Raw genomic sequence first — 25985 nt, 5'->3', positions numbered from 1 at the left:
CTAGGTAATGATAGTCCAGCCAGCACTTCTCTGGAAATGTTATGTGCAGGAGCAGAGGTATGGAGCCCCACCACAGGATCTGGCCATAGAGGAGCCTGTCAGGTGATGATTTTCACTTCTGTATGCCTCAAAAATACATGCAGACCTCCCTAATAGAAAAGTAGTACGTTTGCTCATGTGCTGTACTCCCTACATCTTTCCACATCTGCCCTCCAAACACAGATCGTCCTGATATATCCATCCTGGTACATGGCAGATCACCAGGTCTGCCCCTTCTTGGGGCAGTACTTAACTCACCTGGGCAGGACCCAGAGCAACCTGGCAAGAAAATGGAAGTCAAAAATGTTGTGTGAGACACAATTTCCTCTTCCATACCTCATGAAGGAGGGTGTCCACTTGAATACAGTTCAATGGGTAATAATCGATGTTGGCAGAGCTATAAAGGACAAGACCTTACATGGGTCAGAAGGGTACAGAAGGAGGAGAAAAGAGACTATAGACATGGAGAGGGTTAAAGCCACCTCAGCTCTCCCCATCCTGGTGTCTGAATCTGCTGAACCTGCTGCTTATGTCCTGCTCTAGCAACCTGCACTCTAGTTTGCCACTGCTCCATCAGTTGAACTGAAAGCAATTGTCGAACACATTGTAAAGCTTAGTTATGCCAGCTTTCCCTGTTCCTCCTCTGGGAAGGTCTTGTGTGAATGCAGCTCTGTTCTTGCTGTTCTCTCTGTGTCTATGGTTACGTGCATGTGTGAATACACCCAGGGGTCTGTGTCTCTCTCACAAACTCTCAAAGCTGTGTGTGGACACAGCTCCCATGACCTGCAGGACAGAGTTGTCTTTCCCTGGCTGATAAGAAAGCTAGCTACAGCCCTCCCTCTTCTCCAGAAGAAATTGCACTGTGTCAGAATTAATTGTATTATTTACACTTTTCCTCTTAATGCTAAAAATCTTACTCCTTCTCACACAGAAGTTACCTCTTAACAGTATTTTACCTTTTGAAACAGTAAAATTATATTGTTTGAACAGTCCTGTTTCATTACCTACTATTCATATAAAAGCTAAGTGGTGTTTCTTTGTGGAAAATGATTTACTAACAGGAACTCTAAGAGACTTGAGGTTATTTCACACAATTTATTACCAAGAACAACGACAGAGAGAGCAGAGTAGCTAACCTGAGGCATTGCAGGTGCTGTAACTCCTTCAGCATAGCTCAAAGGCTAAATTATGTCTAATGTACACCTTTAAATAGACAAAAACATACTATAGGTGAAAAAATCATCTTTGATGTAGAATATGATCCAAGAAGTGTTTTGTGAAGCACAATGAAACATAAAAAAATTTTCTCTTCAGTTTCGTGTAGTCAGATTGTCATTCCACAGTCCAAATACTGAGAGATGCTGTATTGAATCTTGAGCTGGTTCAGAATGATTTATTGGGTTTTGATTGGAATGCTGAAAAAAAATCCTAACTTTTTTTCAAAGAGCATCAGTGAGAGAGAAAATGAAAATTAATCAAATTATCCTTCTCTGAGGTTATAGATCTGTTTGAACTAAAAATTCAATGAAGTGTTTACAACAAAAATATATGTTGTAGAATGTTTCTATCAACTAATTCTGATTTCTTCACATTCTAAAATGTTCCAAAGCTGTTCATTAGGCACTGGTTACCTGAGAGACATAGTATATTTTCTTCCTTTTGAATAGAAGCTTTCAGGTTTTTCAAAAACAGAAGAGCTGTCCACAGTACTCTGGGGTACTGTATCTGTAGCTTTTTGCATGTTGAAAATTATGCAGTATTCAGAGACAGAGATAATTTTTGTAATTATTTTGTAGGTACACTGATATTTAGTATTGTAATCATAGGAAGAAGTAGCTAGTAAAAACCCACAGGTAGCAATGAACTAGCTGTGGTTTGTTTTCTATTTTTAGAAGTTATTAGTGAAAGCATTTACATAGATAACTATATATTTAAAGATTCAAAACTCTGGCTGTAGATAATGAGAAAACCAAAATGTCCACTTCATTTCCTATGCAATAACAAGCAGGTCTGTTATGTGTGAGATATTGATAAATACACATTTATTTCACTAACCTGTTGAGCCAGGTTGACACCTTTCTAAATGGAGTCAAGGGCAAAACTCCTTAAATGTGAGGGAAAAATCCTGGAGTCAAGTCCAGTCTTTTCAGTCCATAACTATAGCAACAGAATGCTCCTGGGAAGACAGTGTGCAGTTTTGCTGGCACTTCTTTAATGTAATATGGTAATCTCATCAAGATCCTCAATCAGAAAGAAATCAGTTACATCCCAAAGTTCAGGCAGTAAAAAGAGAAATATCTGGCTTGCCTTTATCAATGAAGGGAAGCAAATGGGGTTAAAGGGAAGCCACACACACCCTGAATTCAAACATCATGACTCCTTCCTCATACTCAATATGGATCCACTCAGATCATTTGCAACATTTTGAATCAGAAACAGCCCAGGTTTTCAACAATCATTATTACCCATCCACCTTGTGGACTTATTGCTGCAGTGATGACGTTAAATACCTTTGGAAATGCTAAAAGAATTGTTATTTTTCTTTTCAGGGATCCTTTGAGACTGCAAAGACTATTTAAAGAAGGAAGACGGCATGAGATTGGATTTAGTGCAGTAAAGTAGGTTAATTTGAGGACAAGACAAAAAATCATTATTTAGACCTACTTGTATTGCCGTGATGAGAACTTACCATTGCTTCTGGCTGCTGTTTTGGGCTGGTCAGCCCCACCAAAGTTTCTTAACTCCATTATCCAAAAGGACTAGTGGCTTTCCAGAAAAGGAAAAGGTTTTGGTGTTGTCTGGAAACAGCAGGCAAGACCTCCATCGTTCCAAAAGGAGCTGGATGTGGAATCAGTTCTTTTTATTGGAGGAATACACAGGAACTGACTACCAGTATGTTGGCAAGGTAAGTTACTTTCGTATGCACCTGTGTTTTGATTTTAGAAGCACCGGAAAGCCAGCAGTAGCAAGTAGGGAAGAACAATGCCTGCTACAACTTCTAGTTTGTGTTCCTGTGTGCCCAGCCTCTGCTGAGGAGTAATTCAGTGGAAAGGTCTGTGCACTTCAGCTTCAGAATGTAATCAACAAGTCTTCATTTAACTAGGAAGTCCCGTGGCAAATCACTGGCAATTCTATTAAAGATTTTGCATTTTATTTTGTGTCTGGAAATAATGCAGCTTAATTATAGGCTAGATTTTTAGCTTTAAACTGGGATATGTGTTTTCCCTTGTGCTTACTAATTTTGCTGCAGTCAAACTCTTTAAACCAGGAGAGGTTTAGAGCTAAGTTGGGATTCCCAGTACTTACATTTTTGGTGAGGATTCTCTCTACCCAGCAAAAGGTAATTGTTTCCCTTTTTATTACCCACTGCACAGAACAATGCTACAGCCATTTTCTGTTGAGGTTTCATGGTGCCACTGATGACTGTGTGACATGACCTTCACAGCACCAGCCATGCTACTACAAAGCATGGTTGGAGCACACTGTGCATGTACACTAAGAAGCAACAGGCAGCTGAAAATTTCTAATCTCTAAGCATGCTGTCAGTTGGGAAAGGATAAAAAAAAATTTTAAGAAGAAAAGTCACAGCTTAACTGAGAACATCCACCTCCCTGAGCAGCAGACTCCCATGTAGGTGACAGACTTTATGTAATCTGTAGAGCAATGCACCTGTGTCAAGAGCCTAAAGAGAGTCTATACTGCCCAAGGTGCCACAGTCTATAGGAATATGTCTTGCAGAATGCAGAAATTATGCTACTGATGATGACATTCAAAGCAGAAACAATACAGCTTGGTTTTCCAAACAAAAATGGGGTTGTATCTGATCTAGTTTGATCTCTCAAGCCTCTTAGCAAAGGCTGCAGATCACAGTGGTTTGACATTTTATCTCCCTCTGCAAGCTTCTGAGCATTCCCATGAGAGATGGTGGCTGCTTTTCTTGCCTGCCAGTCAGCTGTCAGTCAAAGTTGGATGCAACATTCCTTTCTTGTTAAATGGCTGCAAGGCATGATTCAAATGAAGAGCTACTCAGCTGGTGTAATACTCATAGAACTCCAGCCAGGATAATCAGCATTCATGAAAGGTACCATTGAGCCCAATCTACAGGAAAAGGCCAAAGGCAGAGAGCCCTCAGAGAGGAGAAATAGAGAAGGAAGATAAGAGGGTAAGAAAAGATACCAAAACAGAAGAGAGTAAGAGGAAAGAACTAGAAAGACAAAGATGGAAGGAACACAAGCTTTATAAAGAGGAATCAAGATGGAAAGGAGAGGGAAATGACATTAAATGGGGTAGAGGATAAGAGCTGGGAGAAAATTTACCTAAAGAGAGCAAAAACAAAACCAGAAGATGAGACAGTGAAGGAAAAAAAAAAAAAAAAAACAAACAGGTATGAAACATGGACTCAATGACAAAAAAAAAGGCCACAAATTGAAAGACAGCAGTCCGCCACACACTCCCCTGTTTCACAGTCTGCTGAGGGTAGTCAGGGTAATGGGGATCTTTTTGTTCAACGACAAAGCATATAGTCCTGAGGTGATCTTACAATCTCTCATTGGCACTGTGAATTTTGACATTAAACTTCATCAGCCCCCCATTTTTCCTACTGCAGAATTAGAGCACCAGCTACTGACTTCAGAGGGACTGATGGGGAAATGAATATTCCTGCAGAACAAATTTGCTGAGAGACAGTTTAAAAATGGTCTAGTTGTCTTGGTCGGAAAACCAAGACACTTTCAAAAGGAGTCAGATAGATTAAAAAAAGTACGTTATTTTTAAAAGTTGTTCTTCCACTTATTTGTACTTTATTACACTTTCTGTTGTAAAGCATAGAAACAACACATAATGTATAAATGTCATTGATTTTGTGTTCCTAAGCCATTCACAAGTGGCCTTTCACACATCTTTCAAATGCCAGAACCACTCACACTCTTTTAACTGAACAATTAGCCAAGAGGCATGAAAGAGCAGCCTTTTATTATTAAAGTTGAGGATTGGTGTGAGGGGAAATGATAGAAACATCTAAATGTCTCTAAATTGAGGTAACTAGGCAATTTAATGGAGCAATTAAACTTGATTGATGTGGGCAAATGAGGATTATGAACATTTTTATGAAGCATATTTTTTTTTCTCAGAGGACTAAATGTTAACCTTAAATATAGATTAAAAAATGGTAGGAATACAAAGATGAAAATTGAACAGCAAAATCTTTTAAAACAATAGTAATATATGTATATAAAAGGGAATTGTGCTTATGCCTTACTGTATAAACAGACAAACAGGGATCTTCTTGGGTTTTTGTGTTTAGTGGTTAAAGCTAGGTGGGCATTAACGTCATAACCATAAAAAGAAAAGATTCTATATGAGCTCCAAAAAAAAAAAATCTTTTACTCATGCTGGTTTCACTTTTGCCTCTTCATTTTTTTAACATCTGTTTAATCCAAACATCTACATCAAAATTTGAGATGTAAGAAGTCTGTTGTGAAAGATTCTAAAAAACAACTTTATTTGTATGAGATGCCCAAATTACAGTTGTGAAATCCTGTAACTGTTTAAACTACAAAAAACAGATTTGCATCATAGTAGTTTTAGAGCGTAGGAAAATAATAGTGAAAGGGGATGCATTCAGGTTGGGATAATAAAAGAGAAAAGTAGTATCTCTGAAGACAGAGCTCAAGGCAGTACTGAAGAGAATGCTGTAGCATCATCTGAGTCCCAGACCAGAGCACTATTGTTGTCTATACTCTGCATACTCTTTTATTCATTGAACTGGAAAGGAATTAATTGTCCAAGCACATATGAACCTTTTTTTTTTTTTTTTAGCTGTGGATACTGTCAGTTATTAAAGAGTTCTCCCCATTTTTGTATGCCTCACTCTTCATTGTCAGCCCAAACATGCAGCTGTATCTCACTGGACGAGGATGTGCAGCTGCCAACAAGACGCTCACAGTGTTGCAAACACAAGTTGATTTTGCTGTGGCGCTGACACCAGATCGATCACTTTATTGCCCATCCTTCTATTCCTGAATTTCATTCCTGTGTATTTTTGAAATAAAGTCTTTTACAAAAGAGATTAAATTCACACCCCCAGTCACTGTAGTCTCAGACCTCAAGGAACTTGAAGAAAAGTTCTAGACTGGATTTATTCATTGCACTGCTGAATAACTTGTGAACTATGGCTATGCACTGAAGTGTGACTGATGGGCACAGTGACATTTTAACCTGAAGATATCTTTTCTTCTGGTTCAGAAATTGTGGCACTTGGCAGGGACTCAATCCAAAAATGAAATAAAAGAATTACATGGGCATCAAAGTAGAGACGTGTCTAGAAGTACTACCTAACCAAAATTTGCAACACCCGAGTTGAGTTTTAAAAGAGATCTAGTTCTACACGTGGCTGCTTAGTACAATTTGAAAGGGCTGAGGTGAATGCAGCTTTAAATCACGGGTAAACAATGAAGTGATAGTACAACTATATATAAAAATATATGCTGTGTTTCCTAGAGATCTTCAGATACTCCAGGGGTAAAAAAAAAAGAAAAGAAAAGAAAAAAAATCTGCCCTGTTGCAAGATCATATTCATAGGTACAGTTACTCTTTGTATGCATTTGACAGCTTTGACATGGCAGTCCCACTGGCTACATAAATCCATGTACTGGCATCCATCACTGAGTTTAGAGCACAAACCTAGAATTATTCTTACATAAAGGGATGAGATTCCACTTTCTTTAAGACTAAAGATAGATCTGAACAAGTCTTAAATCTTACTCGTTAACCCAAGAACAGCTTTTGGCAGTCTGCAGTGGAAAGGACCAACCTGCTTTCCTGGTAACAAGAGGCACAACTGTGGAATGGTTTTGTAATGCTCTGGATGGCTGGCACTAAAAGGAAACTTCCAGACATCCTTTTCATTTTTGCTGTGTCTTATTGATGTTCATATAGTTCAAGCAGTATGCTCGCCTGGAAGCTATCTGATGTTACTACCTGTACAACCCATCATAAACAATCAACCTCTACTGACAACTCCATTTTTCAGGGAAGATAAAGTCAAACCCCTGCTGGTATGTGGCTTGGCAAAGCAAAAGGGATACTGCGTTACTGTAGGCAAACCCAGAATCTTTTTGCTTGGTGTTGAAAGAACCTCTTCGAAAGATGAATTCCCCTCTGTCAAGGAATGATTTAAGGTACTATTGACCCTGCTTTTGAGGAGGGGATGAATTAAATTTTATCACAGTATCGTTTCAGCAGTGTTTTTCTTTTTTTGTTGTATGATTTTACTTCTGGCTACAACTATTCTGAAGGCAAGCACAGCAGTGTATTTCAGCAGAAGCAAATGAAACAAAAGGCAGAATCTCTTCCAAGCCATTGCAAGTAGTGGGACTAAACAACATACTGAGGCAAAATTATCTGGCTGTGAGCACACACAAGGGGCTATTTAAACAATGAAAATTACTGTCATGTAATACAGTCCATGCCTTTTCAGCATTTTAGGAAGTAATGGGTAACATTACTCCAATGGTTAAAAGGTATCATATTTTAATTGGATGGCATGATAACTAGCAAGAGAAATCTTCACTTTCTCTCAGATTTTAGTGCACTAGTGTTCTGTACTTCCCTTTAAAATTTTTGTACCCCAAAAAAGCAAGATGTGAAAAGTCAAACTAAAATGACTCCCCCACCTGCACTTCTAAGATTCTTTATGCAGCTTTATTGGCACTTGTTCAGTATTTGTTTTCCTAGCCTTGTAACTTGCACTATGATGTATACTTGATGCCTTCAGTTTCCTGTTCCAAGCACAGTGACTATTTGTTATTTTTACAACGCCTAAAGTTAAAACTTACCTTTATAACTTCTGTTTATTCAGAGAGTATCACAAAGGAGTTTTCCATTCATTTTTGATTATTAGAATAGGCTCTCTCGGCGTCTAGATTTTGCCTTCTGCATCCAGAGGCAATGCAGACCAGCCTTTTGCATGTGACAAAACTGGTGTGCAGGGAGGTTAAGTGGCCTTCCGCACAGATAAAAGTCAGAAATTTTACAGCAGAGATTGGAAAACAAAAAAAAAAATCAGAGTTCTTAGCCCCTCGCCCAGCCACCACCCCCCCACCCCTCCCCCCTGCCCGCCAGTTTCTATGATTAGGTCACCTGCCTCCCTCTTCAGTGCTTGTCATTCTCCTAAAAAGTAGAACAAATGCTGTGGCGCATCTGCGCTTCCATTATTCCTCATCCATCAGTCATATTTTATGTTCCAGCACTTGACTTTCCCAAGTGCCCTTCATTTCTATATTGCATTGCACACACATACACACACTTGTCTTGTATTCCTCTTTGAAAGATTTACGGGCGCTGGTAGAAGTTCTGTGTGCTGTCGGTCCCTGCGGAATAGAGATAACTCTGTAATGAGGGACAGCTGAGAGGTTAGAGGCCCACGACAACAATCCAGAAACAGCTTGCAGGTTCTAAACCATCACACAGAGGCTAAGAAAGGAGATAATGAGCAATGGGTGGGATGGGCAAGGATATTGTTCAGAAAATGAAAAGGCAGGAAATACAGCATGGTTAATGTTTACGATCATCATAATTGTGAATCTACTTGGCATCATCCTTGTATCCAAATATATTGCACAATATAAGTGCCTTACAACCATCTGTTTCAAACAAACCACATTTCCTACATGATGGCACATGATGGTACTTACAGTGTAACTATACAGAACCTCCTCCCCTTCTTCCCATTCCGCCTACAGAAAAAAACAAATCCTGGGACCCTCAAGGCAATATTTCTGTTAATTCTTGTTTTTCATTTTTGTGTCCTAAACAAAACAATTTTGTTTTCCACATGCTAATTACCCACTCATACCGGTGCTTATATTTTGGATCACATCTTTTCCCAGATTATCCTGTTCTACTCTCGTTAGCAGTCTGCACAAAGTCCTGAATTGTGTGTCCCTAGTCTTCCAGTTATAGAAAAACAGCTGAACATCTTAATCTTCCTCTCTAGGGAGAGACTACATGTGAAGTTCATGCTTGATTATGGATTGTTTAGATCTCTGTTATTTGGAGCTGTATTATTATTTTTTTGTTTGTTTGTATAGTACAATAGTGTTCCCACTATGAAGATGCAACATCATGAATATAAATTTTGAAGGCTAGGGATAACTGAAAAATAAAATCCCTCTTTCAGGCCTAAGACAACCATTGTTACTCCACCATTTGTTATTTACAGTTGGCTTACCAAATATAGTAAACCATAAAGCTTAGAGAAATCTCTTTATTAAATTAAATATATTGTCTGTGCCTCCCTTTTCTTTTTCTGCCATTTCTCTCTCTGGTGAACATCAGTTCACAGTGGGGCAACAGCAGGTTGAGAGCTGTGGCCAGTCAGTGTAACATTTCAAAACACAAACTGAAAATGTGTTGTGATGTGAATGCCTACTCTTGATCCGTATGCACTAATGCAGACTGTGGCTTGCTTTCACCATTAATGGGGTGAAAGAAACCTCAGCATGCACTTGCAAGTACTTCAGGGTGCAGTGAAGCTTGTAGTTGTCATGAAAGTCTGAGGTCGCAGATGAAGAAAAGGAAAGAACTGTCCTCTGAAATTTCAGAGGAGGGAAAGAGAAGGAAAAAAATCAGTCCTTTCTCTTCTGTCTTCTAATTTCATAAAAAATCCACCTCAAAACAGAAAAACACAGTTTGTAAAGAAATAAAATGCTGAGTGAGCTTGAAGTTTAAAAATTTACATTAAAGGACAAGGGGGAGACATTAGCAAATGTTTATGTTCAAATTCTAATTCCCACTGTTTTCTCAATAGAGTTGTTTATTTTGGAGTCATATCTGATGAAGATTGCAGTCCTTCTATCCCCAGCTTGCTTATGCCATGTGGTACAGGGCAGGGCTCCTGGAGAGCTCAGCTGAAATGGTCTCTCTTTATAGGAATATCGTCCCTCTGGCTTTATTTCATACTTTGTCTCTATGAAACATTAAGTGATGTTTCACATTAGATGTCTGATGGAACAAAGGAGGTTTTAATGCATTGCAGAGGCTCACATAATGATCATTTAGTTATCTTTAGCATATTGGTCATCTCTGCCCATTCTATATCTTCATGTTGGAAGGCGACAAAGTCATTTGTATAACTTTTGTGTTTAGCATCATGTCATTAGTGGAAAGTTCTCCCCAAGAGACAGAACCAAACAGCATATGTGTACCTTTGGCTCTTTGACATATTTCCTCGTGCCTAACAGCCCTTGCAATCAAGCTGATCAGGGCACTGGCAGAGGATTTAAAGGACATGCAAACTGAGGTGTCAGAGCATTCATTCATAGTTCCTTTCCACTTCACGTAGTTTTGCGCATTTCAGGTCAGTTGCTTAAAACATAGTTAATGCTTCTTACAACGGCTAAAATTGCTCCAAGAATGGGAATAAGATAATTCCCACATCTTGGGAATAACAACTGCCAAGGGGATTGCAGGCAAAGAGCCAATGCCTGTGGAAGAAAACCCTTGCATGTATATTTGTGGTATTTGTAAACTCAGGTGAGCTTGACCCTCATGCTACTTGCAGGTAGATCCTGTCAGGATCTACACCATTCACCTTATAAATATCTGTTATTTTACCTGCAGAAATATTTTATGAACAATTTCCTTTAGAATTTTTAGACTGATGGTATCACAGCAATTATATGTGCTTCAGAGAGAATTCTTTCCTTTCATGAATACTAGATATTATATAATTAGGAGAGCATAGATACAAGTATTTTCACCAAAGGAATTCCAGGTTCTCCAGTCAAAATTAATATTCGTTCCTAGACAGGCTATCCTGGATCTTGAACCTGAATTGGTGTTACTTTCCCTATTTACAGAATTTAAGAACCTTCCCCAAAGACCATGGCTTTTCAGACATTATAGAAAGAAACATTTCATCCCTGTCACTGTCCTTAGATGCAAAATTTTTTTTTTTTTTTTTTTTTTTTTTTTTTTTTTTTTTTATGGAACTGTGTCAAATTTACTTAAAAGGCTCCTGATTTATTGGTTTTTCTCTGCTGTGGATAATGCTTCACTCTACCAGAATTTTCTGGCTGACTCAAGGCTCTTTGGGGCCTGTGGGCAAAGTGCTGTTCCATATCCCTGAGCAGTTCTCCTTTATTCATGATGAATGGGTCCAGCATAACACACCCTCTGGTCAGCTCATTAATCACCTGGGTGAAGAAGTTGTCTTAGGACATTCTGCAGAAACCTGGGTTGCTTGCACACAGACATATTGCCCTTCCAGCAAACATAAGAATGATTAAAGTCCCCCAAGAGCACAGGGGTTTCCTCCATCTGTCTAAAGAAGGCTGCATCTGCTTCATCTCTTTGAGCAGACAGTCTGTGGCGGACACCTAATGTGATGTCTTGTGTTGGTTTGTCCTCTTATCTTCAAGATCTCGACTGATTTGTCACCTGTTTCAAAGCAAAGCTCCACCTACATGTGCTGATTATTTGCTATTCCACCTCCTTGCCTTCCTGACCTGGCCTCTGTAAGGATCTACATTCTGCTGCAGCATTCAGGCCACTTGAGCTGTCCCTTCACAGCCTCATTAATGGCACTTGGAGGAATACTTATTTGAAAGAAGAATCTACTCAATGCCATACTTGCCTAACTTTTCCCATAAACATTTTTCCAGGTTGAGGAGTCTTCATCAAAAGGGTCATGTTGAGACATAAATGTGTGGCCTTTTGTATTGCATCTACTGCCTCACAAACATTTTAATATCTGGTATATATAACACAAACTTATGTTTAGAAACAAAGAACATAACAGAATGGAAATATATCTCATTTTCCCAGCTTCTGACCTATAGAACTAAATGACAGAAGCATGAAAACAGATTAAAGACTCAATTAAACTTGTAGATATGAATTAGTATCCTTTTTGTTAAGTCTTCATTTAAATCAGAATGTGGGTTTCCATTTATTTTAGTGTTTGTATCCTCCCTTCTCCATCCCGCTTCTTCCTCCCTGATACACACACTTTTATACAGCATATAAAATTCATACACACATTTCAGGGTTTGATTGTCAGCATCAAGCACTCAGAATATCAAAGGGTCACCTTTGTCAGTAAGCAAAGGATGAGCATTTGCTTTCAAGCGCATCCATCAGGGAGTAGTCAGAAGCTGTTACTTGCTGAAGAAGCCTGATGTTTTATTCAACTGTATCCCAGTAAAAACATTTCTGGATATTAGGCCAAGGTTTTGGTTTTTTTTTTTTATTTTGTTTTGCTGTTCATCTTTCAGATAGATTCTCCTGTACTACCACAGGAGAATAGAGGTTTTCACAGAATGAGAAATGTATGTGCTCATATACCTTAATTAAAGTGCTGTATTTGCTTACAGTTTAATTATGAAGCATTTTTGAAAGTTCATGATTCCAAAGAAAATATTTTGTCAGTGATTAAACAGATAATTCTGACCACTGATAAAGAGTGATCAACCATCTCTGGGTAAATTCCCAGAGAAATCAAAGGTAAATAAATCTGGACATATAATACAGACCTATTTCACTAACTATACATATCACATAATTTAAAGACTAAAGCACATGCACTAAAATTATTATTGAAGTGCAAGTTTGCTGAATGTACTCTTTTTAAAAAAATATTTTCTCCTAATCACAACAGAATACCTGCTGCCGTCTTCTACTATCTGAATTCCCTTTTCTAATTGACTAATGCAGTACAGGACAGAAGTCCCATTATAATCAGTGGAAGGATATCAGAATATTTGAATTAATTTCCTCTGACTTGGGAAAAAGCTGTAAAGAAATTTGGTGCTCTTGAATTGTAGGCACAGTTCTAATTGAAGAATGGGGTTTATGAAGAATGGGGTTTATGAAGAATGTATCCTTTATGAACTCTTTGTATTCCCACTGAATGTCATTACAAGTCAGGCACCTAATTTTCTTTAACTTCTCATATGAAAGCACACATATTCCTTTTTGAGGAAATTTTAAGATACCTCAAAATGCTATTTTAGCTAATATAGCCAACCTTGCAATTCAGAAACTTCTCCACTTACCCATCCAAACCTTTAGTGATGGTAACCTTCAGTTGTGGGATAATAACAAAAACCTGAGAACAATTCCATTTTCTACCATTGCAGCTGCATTAAGGAGAGGCCATCTGCCCCTCCCTCTAAATACAGTAAGCTATGGCAAAACCACAATGTTGCTATTCTTGATTCCAGTTAAATGATACCCAGTCTTTATATAAACATGGAACAAATTGTACCCAAGGTTCTCAAATCATGTTATAATCATTACATACAGAACTGGACATTGTTAACATTTTACTGCAGGGAGAATGTAGAAGCATCAAATAGTGATCTAAGATCAGACAGGAAGACTGTGACAAAAGCCGTATTAAAACTTGAAGCCAATGACTGACTATTCAGTTAATGTGGCAGATTTGTAATGCTAGCAATGTTTGTCTCCTAAAATGATTTGTACAGCTTTTTCAAGAATTCAGAGGCTTGAATTATCATTCCTGATCACTGATTTGTATACACTAGATAAAATATTTTTTTTTAATCTATTCTACTATTCTGCTCAGCCATTCAAGAGAATTTTCTTAGTACCTGAGCTAGGTTGTGAGAAGTCTGGAGTTGGCTCATCCATTTATACTTTTTAGTAAGTTAATGCCGATATCTCAACTAAAGCAAATCCTCGTATCTACCAGGTCCTTTTGCTACCCCACATTTTGAAAACACTGGCAAGAAGAAATAATTCTTGCTTTGACAAAGAAATCCAGATGTTTAAATAGATGTACCAAAAGCATAAAACAGGGATTTTAAACTGCCTTGGCCTGCCTGGAGAGAAGAACAAGATCTTCACGCTTTTGTGAAGGTAGTTTAGTCTGTATAATGCTCTATTGTTACCATCACTACTGTTTAGCTGAAGAGAGCTCTTTGATCTTTCAAAGGCATAATGAAGCCCAACTGCTCTAAGTAAAACTGGGAAAATTCAGTATGCAACCATGATTTTTTTTTTTCAAGTAAGAGGTCAGTTATTACTCAGAGTCAGAATTGTTTTGAGTTCGTTAGAGTCTGAAAGGAAGACTGCTTCTTTCCAGTGTTATACAGTAGTTCAAAGAAAAGCAAGTTTGATAAAAGGACATGAAATTCAAGAGCCCATATGTATAGAGATAAGACTTGGCACCATGGTGTCTTGTTCCTTGCAAATTAAAGACCTATTTGTCTTTGTAAGGGCAAACTTTGTAAATTCCTGCTATAATTTGACTTAGAGATAATAGGAAGAGGAGCAAATAAAGTGCATTACCACACAAGTCCTTAGCAGCACTCAGCTTAAGAGAACATGAAAATACCTTTACCTAGTTTGCAGCTTTGCCAGATATTCATTAAGATCTGATAATCAGCTGCCCCTAGAGACAAGGGCTGTCAGAATAAGGTACCTGGCTAGTTTGGTGTACTGCCGTGCAGGACAAAAGCTCTTGTGCCACTGGCGCTGTTTAATCACAGTGAAGAGCAGAAGCAGCTGGGGAACCCAAGAGGGAGAAGCCTTGAGAGGTCCCAGGCAATGTTGAAAGGATTGACATATTCCAGTTGATTTTTTGCAAAGCTGATTAACTGTGGCTGCATGTTTGCACTTCAAGTTAGAAAACCCATTTGTGGTTTTGAAGAGTGTGTAATAAAGGTGTGAGTCACCAGAGTATGGATGTTTATTCTTAGCTCCATACACTTAAAACAGAACACCGAGTTCCCATTACACTTTGGGCAGCCTATTCCTTAAAACAAGGATCCCAACATCAGCCAAACTGTGGTCCCTGTCTGTCTCAGGCCATGTGGCCTCCCATATGGCCTGCATAAGTCTCACAGAAAGAGACTTCCAGCCTGCCTGAAGGGTGTGAGCCTGAGGTTCCAAAGTGAGAGAACACCTTACATCTTGTCTCTGATCTAATGACAAATTCTTATTCCACTGACCTTTATATTTCTTATTTTTTTTTTTTCCACTCTGGCACCCTCTATTCTTATTATATTGACCTTTCTGTGTTGTGTTTATTTTGAAATCAAATGCCACCATCTTTTATACTCAGTTTGCCTTTTGAGTACCTGGTTGCTTCTGAATCTTGAAATATGCTTAGTGCTTTTTGATCTGTTCATTTACTGAATTTTTTCATCTCTATGAAACTGGTTTTAGCCTCTTTTGGTGTCATTCATTTACAGGGAACAAATTGTCACTGCTACTTTTGCGAATGAATGAGAAAGTTCACTGACATTTTGATACTCTCAAGAAGTAGAAAGACAGTATCCTCATGATATTTTTTTTTAAATTCTCCTGCAATTCTTAATATCAGGACAATATGTTTTGCAGATGATAGTGCTGTTGCAGAATGCTTGTAGCTTTTTTTGCTGTTTGCAGTGGGTGCAATTTTAGCTTTTTTGTTGTTGTTCTCGAATCCCACGGCTGCTTTTTTTTTTGTTTTCTTTTAAAAAGCCAGTACTTAAGTTAAAGGTTACCCTTAGAGGATATTTTTGTTTTACCCTTTGCATGTTCTGCACCAAGGTTGTTATCTTAATAAAGCATTTGACTTTTGTTTAATAGTTCAAGTATTGAATTCCTATATCCTTTAACATTTTTCTTATTATTATTTCAATATCAATTTTTCTGCTAATTTGCCTGTTTGAATGCAACCAGGGTTTCTATGCTTTTTATAAATAAGGTATTTTTCAGATATGTTCTTTCTACAAAAACACAGCCTGCTATGTATTATTATATTAATAGGATTCCACAGCTGAATGAGATGGGTTTTGAGGTATTCTTGGGTTTGCTATACTAACTCTTATGGATCAAAAATGTAAGCACAATCAAATAGACATAGTATATTTTTAAATAACTCCAAAAAAACCAACACACTAAAATGCAGGAACCTCCTATAACCTCAGTAATTCTTCAGTGCTCTATTTCATCAATTTTTTTATAGATTTAATGTTTTCAATCAAGATTTGGATTACTCGATGATCCTGTTAAATCCCTTCCAACTCAGTGATTCAATGATTCTTGATTTCATTTTACCCTTTATTATGAGAACATACTACAGTAGAAAAAGAAAGCTATTAAAAATGGAAGGAATAGAAACAGGAAAAAATGCAATGTTCATGAAATAGGAGTCATTAAGAAAAAAAATCTAATAGACAATGTGTGATGGTCATAAAATGGAAGGAGAAGGAACCAAAGAAGGAGAAAAAAACTGAGTGTTTTAGTCTAGAAGAACTATTTTGATATAGCAATGAAAATAGCAAATCTTTGTACTCGTTTCTAATGCAGGTAGGAAAACATTAACATTTCAAAATCTATGTCCATTTGTACAGAAGAAAGGCCAATTGAAATGCAGCAATTACAGAAAACCAGCTAGGAACATCAGCCCTCCATATCTGGCCTTTTCTTCACTGGCTCTTTTTGGAATCCACTTGACTTGAAAACAAGATACTGAGGTTGTAAACAGGTTTTCAGCTGAGGACTCAGAAGTGCCTATTTTGTAAGCAAAAGCCGTATATAGGCTGGGAGTCTAGAAAAAAACCAAAATAACAAAAACAAAGCAAAAAGAAAAAAAAAAAAAACAAAAAAAAACCAAAAGCATATGGAATTATTATATGTAAATGCAGGATGAGGAAGAATGGATGTATGTGGGAGGAGGCTCTTAGAAACACAATGCTGGCACGAGAACAACACATCTAAGTTTGGGAAACAAGATCTTTTCTACGCTCAAGAGCAGCTATTTCTTTGAACAGGAGCTGTGAACCTGTTACAGCTTTTTCTTTGCTAGATATGGTGAGAGCCAAGCAAGATAAAACTAGATTAATAAATTCAAACACTCAGGAATCAGTCACACTGAACAATATTTAGGTTTACTGTATTAACTATGGTATAGGAGCTGTACTTACTATACTAAACCAATCATTTACTGTAGTTAACCCATTCAGTTATTTCATTACTGTGACATCTGTAAGGGCAAGAAAGTGATTAAAAATGAAGACTGCTGGTGGCTTAGGACAGCAAATCTCAGGTTAGTAAGGAGATACAAAAGGGTGTGAATCTACTTGAAGTACCTATGGTAATAATTTAAACACAGCCCCTGTGTGAAAGCATTGTTTCTGACAGCTGTGCATGAGGCATCATGGTGCTGTGATCTGCTAGCACAGGTCTAATTCTCTTTCTTTTTAATCTTGTCCTTTTTTTATTGTTTTATTTCCTTTGAAAATGGCAGTGTTTGAACCTTACTTCAAAGTCTGTTTCTTGATTTTTGATGCTATAGAATATAATTCTTATTATAATCTTCAAATTGCTTTATATAAGAATGGAAAGGAACCATACCTTTTAGTTTCTGTAAGCACCAAGAAGATTTAGAATCACTATAGCATCTTTCTCCCATTGTCTTCAAAATTATTTTTAAGCATCTAGCTGTCTAATAATCAGGTCCAGTAGTCTAGCTCTATCTCTGCCCATTGGCCTCCTCTAAATAGCTCTATAGTCCATTAACTTATTGGAGTTTATTTTTGTAGAAGAATAAAGGTGTCAAAATCATTAATCTCACATACTGTTTGAAGAACAGTAGCTACATCAAGCAAACAAACTTACTTTTAGCCTTGACTGGCTGGTCAGCTGGCTTTTCCATAGATACGCAAATAAACCACCATCCACTGTGGCCCATGGTGGTTCTTCGCCAGAAAGTATGTAAGGAACATGAGAAGCAGCACCATTTTGCAGTTTCTAGAGGACAAGGGCCAGAGCAGTGATGTGAGTGATATGAGGGAGACAAGAGATTTTGGCTTAGGGCTGAGTTAGGTAGGTTATGTGGTGTATGGAAGGATCCAGAGCTTAGCATGGTTGAGACCAAAAAAACATGGCACACACATCCATTGGAAATCTGACACTTCTGGTGATGCTAGATCTCTTCATGGACCTTCTGAAATATCCTCTGGAAGAAAGCATCTTTTATGTCTTGAAATAAATTATTTGTGTAGGTGTTTGCCCTGATGATATTCCATTTTGTGCATATGGAGATATATGGAACCCGTGTGTAGGGTTTTGGGGTTATTTTTTGTGAGTTAGAAAGAAGTGTATACTTAAACTTCGCCAAAATACATATAAATACTTATTACCTAATGTGCAGAGCCAGTGACATTTTCCTTTTAACACAGAATTACCACGTAGAGTGAAAATTTTGGTGCTGATTATTTGATGATACTAAAGGAGTTGGTTATTATAGTAATTGAGGGATTTTGTTGGTGATGTAGGGGTAAAGAGCACCAGGAGAGCCAAGGAAGAGTGCAAGGTTGTTATTGCTTTTACTATTACAGCATTAGCAGTTTTTTGCATGCCTTGTTTTCTCTAAATGCTTCAGTATTGCACTCTGTAACTTCAAGCAATATATTTAGTTGAATTTGTTTGTTTCTAGACTGTACTTAGGTGTTTGGATATAGTAAATTTGGAGCAAAATCATGTGCAAGGAATATTCCCAGGAGTAAAACCATGGTTCCCTTCATTAGCTACCTACCAACTGCTTGCTTACTATTTTAATAGTTGGTCTCTATTTCATTTGTGTGTTAGGAGACAAAAATGGGACCACACCAACCCCAGAATATCAAGTCACTCTTAAAAACACAAACGAATAATAAGACACAACAGGCAGCTTATTTGTGCATAATTGTAGGTTGATGGTTCAGTGTATACATCCCAAGGTCAATTGACAGTGATCTTTGCAGAGATTCAGTAACTGCTCTGAAATTCAGCAGCAAGCATGTAATATTCACAAAAGGGAAAGGAACTTGGTCTGTAGGGTGAATAGAAAACCATTTTACCCACGGAATTGCCAGGTATCCTAACCAGCTATATGACATTAGTGGGAGCTAAACTGCAATTTACAGCTGTCTTTCATAACCTAAAGCCACTTCACAAATGAGATTAACTATGCTGTTTAAATCAGTGTTACAGGCTGAGGTAGAGGAGGGGTGTTATTTAACTCTGGAGAATAGTCATGGCCTGCAATTTCAATTTTTTGGAATTTAATTACCACAGCTGTAAAAGTACATTTTCAGTACAACCTTGTTACAAATATCCGTGCTAGAAAGCCACTTCTCTCTGGTGTATTCCATTTAAACACACAAAATAAGTCAGTGGTTAGTCTTAACCTCTTAAAACATATGGGATCTCTCCTCAATTATTCAGTTTTGGTCCTGATGTTTCATAAAGTTTCATATCAAGGTGAATTTAGCATGTTGAGAAAAGGGCCCTGAGTTCACTTCCCAGGCTTGACTGTCCCTGTCCCCCTGCCAAGAGCCCAAGACTCCAGGTCAGCCTCATGGCCCTGCCCCAGAAGCACCACAGCGGGGCCAATCTCCAGCTCCTGACACCTCTGTCCAGCCATCTCCATTCCCAGGAGCTCCCAGTACCCAGCACCACGGCTGTCCTGGTCACCTGTGTGGCTGCCCCACTCCTGCCTGGGGTGGTGGGAGAGGCCATGGCTGCCAGGCCCTGCCACTGTCCTCCTGGGAGATGCTATTCCCTGCACCACAGCAGTTTATAGTCTAGCTGCAAAAGCACTTGGAAGATGCCCTTAAATTCTTCCCATATCTTTGCTGAAGGAATTCCTGAGTGTGTAGAATGGATCCAACTTAATTCTTAAAATCCAGATCAAAGTTTCCTGGAGTATTACTTTTAAAATGAAGCAATGCTATCTGTTGATATGATGTGAGATGAACACAAATGCTGTCAATATATTCAGTCCAGAAATAAATTTTTTAAAAAAAATCTTGTGTAAAAATACTTTGAGCAGAGATTTCACTTCCTATTTCTTTGATGTTGCGCCAAAGACAGTCCGTTGCTACTACCCTTGGAGATTTTGGAGGGCTCTGCCAGAAATACTGTGGAGAACAAGGCTACTTAGATTGTGGCTAATTTTAAGGGGGAAAAAACAGAAAACAAACAGCTCTCACTTTAAAATAATTATGTATATGACAACAAGCAGAATGTCCAATCCAGGGAGCTGTTGCTCCAGTCCTGAGTGCACTTTAAACACCTCTTCCTTCAGGGGGAATGCAGCCTTCCCCATGTTCAGGCAAATGTATTTGAATGGATTGGGCCAGGACATTTGAGAGGAACAGAAGAAAGATAGAGGCTGTAGAGTTTTTATCTGACTGTAAGTCATTAAAAGCAAACCAGATGGCTCACTTTACAGTGGTATTAAAGTAAAATGAGTAAAACTATGCCTAGGGCATAGTAAAATCTTTAATTTGTTGTTCATCCTCAGCCTTAGCCAGTGATTGATGGACAATGTCAGAAGAGTGTCCAGATTAGATTCTGAGGGAATCAATTTATTATAATATTAATACAGTGCAATTGCTGATACATTTACTTTTTATTGCATAGACTTAGCTCTTCACCATTTTGCTTACCTTTGGGGTATTGCTCAGTTCAGCCACCAACTGAAATGAAGACCAGTGAGTAACACTGAGTTCCAACAGAAGTAAAAAATCTGTCCTAAAGTGGAGTACTTAAAAAATTGGCTGCGCTAACTTTGTCTTGAGGAATGGTTATATGGTGCAGCCCAGATTACATGAGGGTTGTGTCCCAAACATTTTGTTCTATTCCATGCTATCTGCTATGGCTCTTTTATTTGTCTAACTTTATGCTGAGGATAATGGACATCTTTTTGCAATACAAATGAGTAAAGAGAGTGAAGCTATAATATCATGTATTGGCTAGTGACAGTCCTGCTAAAAGCATCCACAGTATAATTTATGCACATACTTCATTACAGCAAACTTTCTTCACAATGAGATGTCTGGGGAAGTGAAAAATAACTTCAACTTAAAAAGAAAACAGGGTTGTTATTACCATTTATTTCATCCTCATAACCTCACAATGGTGTTAAGTTTTATATGCAAAACCCATCAAATGTAGTTTTAAGTACATCTCACCTCCAGGCCTTTCTTCCAGACTCAATTTGCACCATTTTTTTGTTGTTTGATGTTATTTGCAAATTTATTTTTTTAACTTGGTAGTAGTAGCAATTTCCCTCTTCATATAGGTCATGCAAACAAAATATTTCTTCCAAGATAAACTGACACTTAAAAAATGAAAAAAGAATATTGTCTTTACCTGGGTAGATCTTTTCTACCAAATAAACAGTCAAGGATAGATAAACTAATCTAAACTAATAAATCTTTATATATATATATGTATATATTTTCCTCACTGGGGGATGTTGCAAATTTTTCATCTGTGAGAAACTCTTCTTGAGATCTGCTTGGCTTTTAATTTTTTTAATATGTATATATATTTTTTTTAATTTTTTTTCTGAATAGAAGGGAACAAAATCCAAACTATTTTGATAATAAAGTTATTGTCCCAGCAATTAAGCAGGTGGTGTGATACAGGACTATCCCACAAAAACATTATGATAAGGCGAGACCTATCCTCCCTTACTGAAATCAAATAGATTTTGGTCATACTTTTAGAGGCCCTTTGTGAACCAGGTTGATGAGGCCACACATGATGATATGCTGCTCATTCATTGTTGGTTTGAACATCCAGTATTCAGCCAGCCTCAGCTCTCTGTAATACACATGCAGGACATGACCTCCCACAGGTCAGACTCTCACAGTAAATAACTCACATACACCCTGGCTAGCTGAGCACTTAGTTTGCTCTGTCATGTCTTAGGAAAGTTGTAAGACTAAAGATATTGGAAAGGATTTTACCCAAGGGAGAATCTTTTTTTAAAGATAGTGATTTAGACGGAGGTCTAAAGATTGAACCATGGATTGTACTTTGTCTTATTATCTGGAGTCACAGTGGGTCTTACACAAGTGAGTTAATTTTGGAGAAGAAGAGAAAATTTAATAAACAATTGATACGAAAAAAATCATAAAAGTTTCCATTTTTAATTCTTTAAGTAGTCTAGGCTAGTTAAAGAATATTATGGAAAACTATTCCCAGTGGTTCCAACACCTTTTCTATCTTGACCTTTTTTGCTACTTTGTTCGTTGAAACCAAGTTTAATTAAAATTATGATAAAAATGAGCTTGGGAGTTCAGCCTTTACCAAGTCTCAAAACAGCACATTCCATGACTCATACGAATTAATGATAGTCCGTTACTGAGGGCTGTTTTTGTCCCGTTCTGATACAGACAAAGTTAAACAGGCTTTCAAGGCAAACAGAAGTTGAATTTTTGATGTGAAACAATCATAAAAATACACAATTTTAAAATTATTTCCATGCCTTTTCTGTTGCAGGTTGCCTTTGAGGAAAGTTGTATTCAAATAACTAATTGAAATTACTTCCTGCAGTAGACTTCTAGTCTGACTTCTTAATAAGCTGGTCTGATAGATGTTTTTTAGAGTCTGTATTGGAATAAAATCCCAATATTACCAGGTGGAACGTGCCTGGTCTCGTCTGACCCATGCTGCTGGGCCAAAGGCGGCAGCTGTGGTGTTTCACCTCAGAGACACCTTGGGCTGGCTGGAAGTTGCAGTTAGGCAGTCAGAACAAGTCCAGGCATGGTAGAAACTCAGTTTACCTCTAGTGGAAAGGCTCCAGGCTAGGTGAAGAGGAAAAGGAGATGGATTCTGCAGAGGGTTTAATCCAGAGTTTTATCCCAGAGTCGCATTTGTCTGAATCTTGGTAACAGCTCCACAGAATCCCGACCCCATGGTCTCCGTGTCTTTTAAGCTTGGGGGCAGGGGGAGGGAAGGGACAGGTGAGCCACCAACCAGGTGGGAGGGGGGCAAGGCTCAGGGGACACTTGGACAGGCCAATGAGCCCAGGGCTGAGGGGCATCTTTTGAACCTTTGCCAATCACACGACGCCCCTGCTGGAATGATAAGATTGACTGACAGCACTTATCAGGGAGGCAAGGGGGAGAGGAAGGGAGAGGTTGGCACACCTGGGGGACTGGGAAAGGTGAAACAGGATATTGCTTCACATCGCAACATCTCCCCCTAGTTTTGTTTAAAAAGAAGAGGACTGGGTTTGTGGTGCAGATTGCTTGCCAAACCATGGTTGGTAAATTGGTTCCTCCTCTACAGGAGGGTCAGTGCTTTCCACTGAGGCTTCCATGTCATTCATTGGAGCACTAAGGGCTCCCAAAGGTAAACTTCAGGAGGGGGAGGAGATGAGCTTGAAATCAACTTGAGAACCATGTGTTTGATTATACCAAAAACAATGCTAACAACTACAACAACAATAACTAATATAAACAGTACTAAAACCAGTTTTCAGAATAGATCCCAACCAGCCCAAGAGTCCCCAGTCTTTGAACAGTCCACTCAGCCAGTCGTCAGTTTCTCTCTTGATGTCCGAGGTCTTTTGCCGAGGTAGTCCATACGTGCTTTGGGCTGATGGCCTATCCAGGAGATCGCTGGTGGGATGATCACAAGCAGGATGAGGAGCAGGCTTGGTCTCATGGTGTCTTGAGACTACACACAAACCGTGGGATCTAAACTGGTACAAGGAACTTAAGACAAACATATATATATATATATTATAAACTATTCCAGATAGGAGGCTTAGATGGAATTTCCTCCAGAGAACTCATGCGGCGTTTCCTTCTCCAGGCAGCATTGGCAACCTGGGGCGCTTCTGTTGATTGCTCTGAGACCTTGGGAACATAGGGCCTTACCCATTTGGAAGGAACCCACTTTAACCCAGAGGGGGTGGACACACAGGCGTATCCACATCCCCAAGTAACCAATTTTTAAGGTCCCACCGTCTTCCAGGTCTCAGGGTCCTTTACTAAAACCGGAGGCTTTTCTTTCATCAACGTATGACTGCTCCCCCCAAAGTGGTGTAGGATGGGCGGGTTCAGGCTGCCAAAGGAACAATTCAGAAAATTGATTGTGAACAGCACCCTGGACAACCTGATGTGGGGAGGTTCCACCTTCAGAACCTGTTGATGCTGGTCCAGGACTCTTTTAATATTGCAGTGAGTCCTTTCTACAATGGCTTGACCTGTAGGGGAGTAGGGGATGCCAGTTTTGTGCTCTACTCCCCATTGCTGCAGGAAGCTCCCGAATTCCTTGGATTTATAGGCAGGCCCATTTTCAACTCCTTGGGGATGCCCATGAAAGAAAAAGCCTGTAAGAGGTGCTTAATGGCATCATTAGATGACTCTCCTGTGTGGGCAGAAGCATAGACTGCTCCAGAAAAGGTATCTACACTAACATGAATGTATTTCTGCTGTCCAAATGACTGTATGTGTGTAACATCTGTTTGCCACAGTTCACTGCTGTTCAACCCCCTAGGGTTTGCTCCCGTACTCACTGTAGGGAGTGCATGTTGTTGGCAATTTGGGCATGTGTCCATAATCGCTTTGGCCTGTTCTCGAGTGATGTGAAACTGACGAACCAGGCCAGGTGCATTTTGGTGGAAAAGCTGGTGGCTGATTTTTGCCTGTTCAAAAACATTTGGGAGAGTGACCATCACTGTAGGTGCAGCAAGAGCATCTGCCCTTCTGTTGCCTTCAGTGATAAACCCTGGCAAGTCGGTGTGTGACCTGATGTGCATCACATAAAATGGTTGCTCTCGGTGAGTGACTAACTTTACAAGTTTTGAGAGCAATTCGAAAAGTGTGATGTTAGACACTTCTTGCAGTATTGCTTGATCTGCCCTGGATACTACTCCTGCCACATATGCAGAATCCATAATCAGATTGAATGGTTCTGAGAACCTTTCAAAAGCCCTAACAACAGCAGCTAATTCAGCAACCTGAGGTGAACTTTCCACCTCAGCAATGTCCGTCTCCCACTGCTGGGTTTGAGGATCCTTCCGAGTCATAACGGACTTGTGGGACCTCCCGGACGCATCTGTAAGACAGTCAGAGCATTTTTTAAAGGTCTTCTACTCTGAGCACTTCTCAATTTCAGAGTAAATTGAACATCTTGTTCAAACATTTTGTGGTCAGGTCGCCCCACAGAAATTTGTCCTGAGTAGGAATCCAGAGCAAAATGCAACACTTCATTTCCTCGAAACAATTGTTCCAATATTTGCATAGTGTTTTGACCCAATTTTAACTCAATTGGAATGTGAATGCACTAAAAGTCACATCCTGCTAACTCCCTGATCCGGGTCCTTGCTTTCCGGATCAGTTCTGCTACCAGCTCCTGAGGCTTTGTAATTCTCTTGGACCTTTTGTGACTGAGGAAAACCCATTCTATGATCAAGAGAGGGTCCCTCTGGTCCTGGCCCTTTTTGGGTGTTTCCTTTGCCTTAGGTGTTTGTTTTTCCTCCCACTGGAAAATGATTCCATGGAGGTGTGGCAACTTATCTAAGATGATAAATTTGAATGGCAGGTCAGGCCAGCATCGGTGGGCCTGTCTTGTGGACATTGCAATCTGAACCTTTTCTAGAGCTTTCCGTGCCTCTGGGGTAATAGACCTAGGAGCACCCGGGTCCTCTCCCCCTTTCAATAAATTGAAAAGAGGGGCAAGGTCTTCGTTAGTCAGACTGAGCCATGGTCTTACCCAATTCAAAGACCCACACAACTTGTGGACATCCGCAAGTGATGATCTTTGGATTGATTTCTAGTTTTTGAGGAACAAAGGTCCTATTTCCAATTTCTAGGCCCAAATATTTCCAAGGTGGCATCTTTTGAATTTTCTTTTCCTGGAGCTCGAACCCTGCAACAATCAATGCATCGATCGTTAGGTCAAGCGCATGTGTGAGTAAATCATCATTGGGGGCACACACAGGATATCATCCATATAATGATAGATGATGGACTTTTCTGCAGCTGCACGCACTGGGGAAAGCAGGGAAGAGACATACCACTGGCAGATCGCTGGTGAGACCTTCAGGCCCTGGGGAAGGACTGTCCAATGGTACCTTTTCATAGGGGCTTCCATGTTGATGGTGGGGACCGAGAATGCAAAACGCGGTGCATCGTCAGGGTGGA

The 25985-nt window shown here is 39.1% G+C and overlaps 1 protein-coding gene across 2 annotated transcripts in view; it reads left to right on the top strand.

The window, feature by feature from the left end:
• The window catches only part of CDH6 (cadherin 6), a 111213-nt gene that overhangs the window by 48828 nt on the left and 36400 nt on the right, over positions 1-25985 (top strand). For both annotated transcript variants that reach the window (XM_077181870.1, XM_077181871.1), the window contains exon 2: positions 2589-2944. In XM_077181870.1, the coding sequence (XP_077037985.1) occupies positions 2717-2944 (228 nt within the window). In that variant the 5' untranslated portion in view covers positions 2589-2716. The remainder of the gene's footprint in view (positions 1-2588; positions 2945-25985) is intronic.

The sequence above is a fragment of the Agelaius phoeniceus genome, chromosome 1 (genome assembly GCF_051311805.1).
Source record: "Agelaius phoeniceus isolate bAgePho1 chromosome 1, bAgePho1.hap1, whole genome shotgun sequence".
Lineage (NCBI taxonomy): Eukaryota > Metazoa > Chordata > Aves > Passeriformes > Icteridae > Agelaius > Agelaius phoeniceus.
Note: the sequence above shows the minus strand (reverse complement) of the source record. Positions and strands in the feature narration are given on the sequence as shown.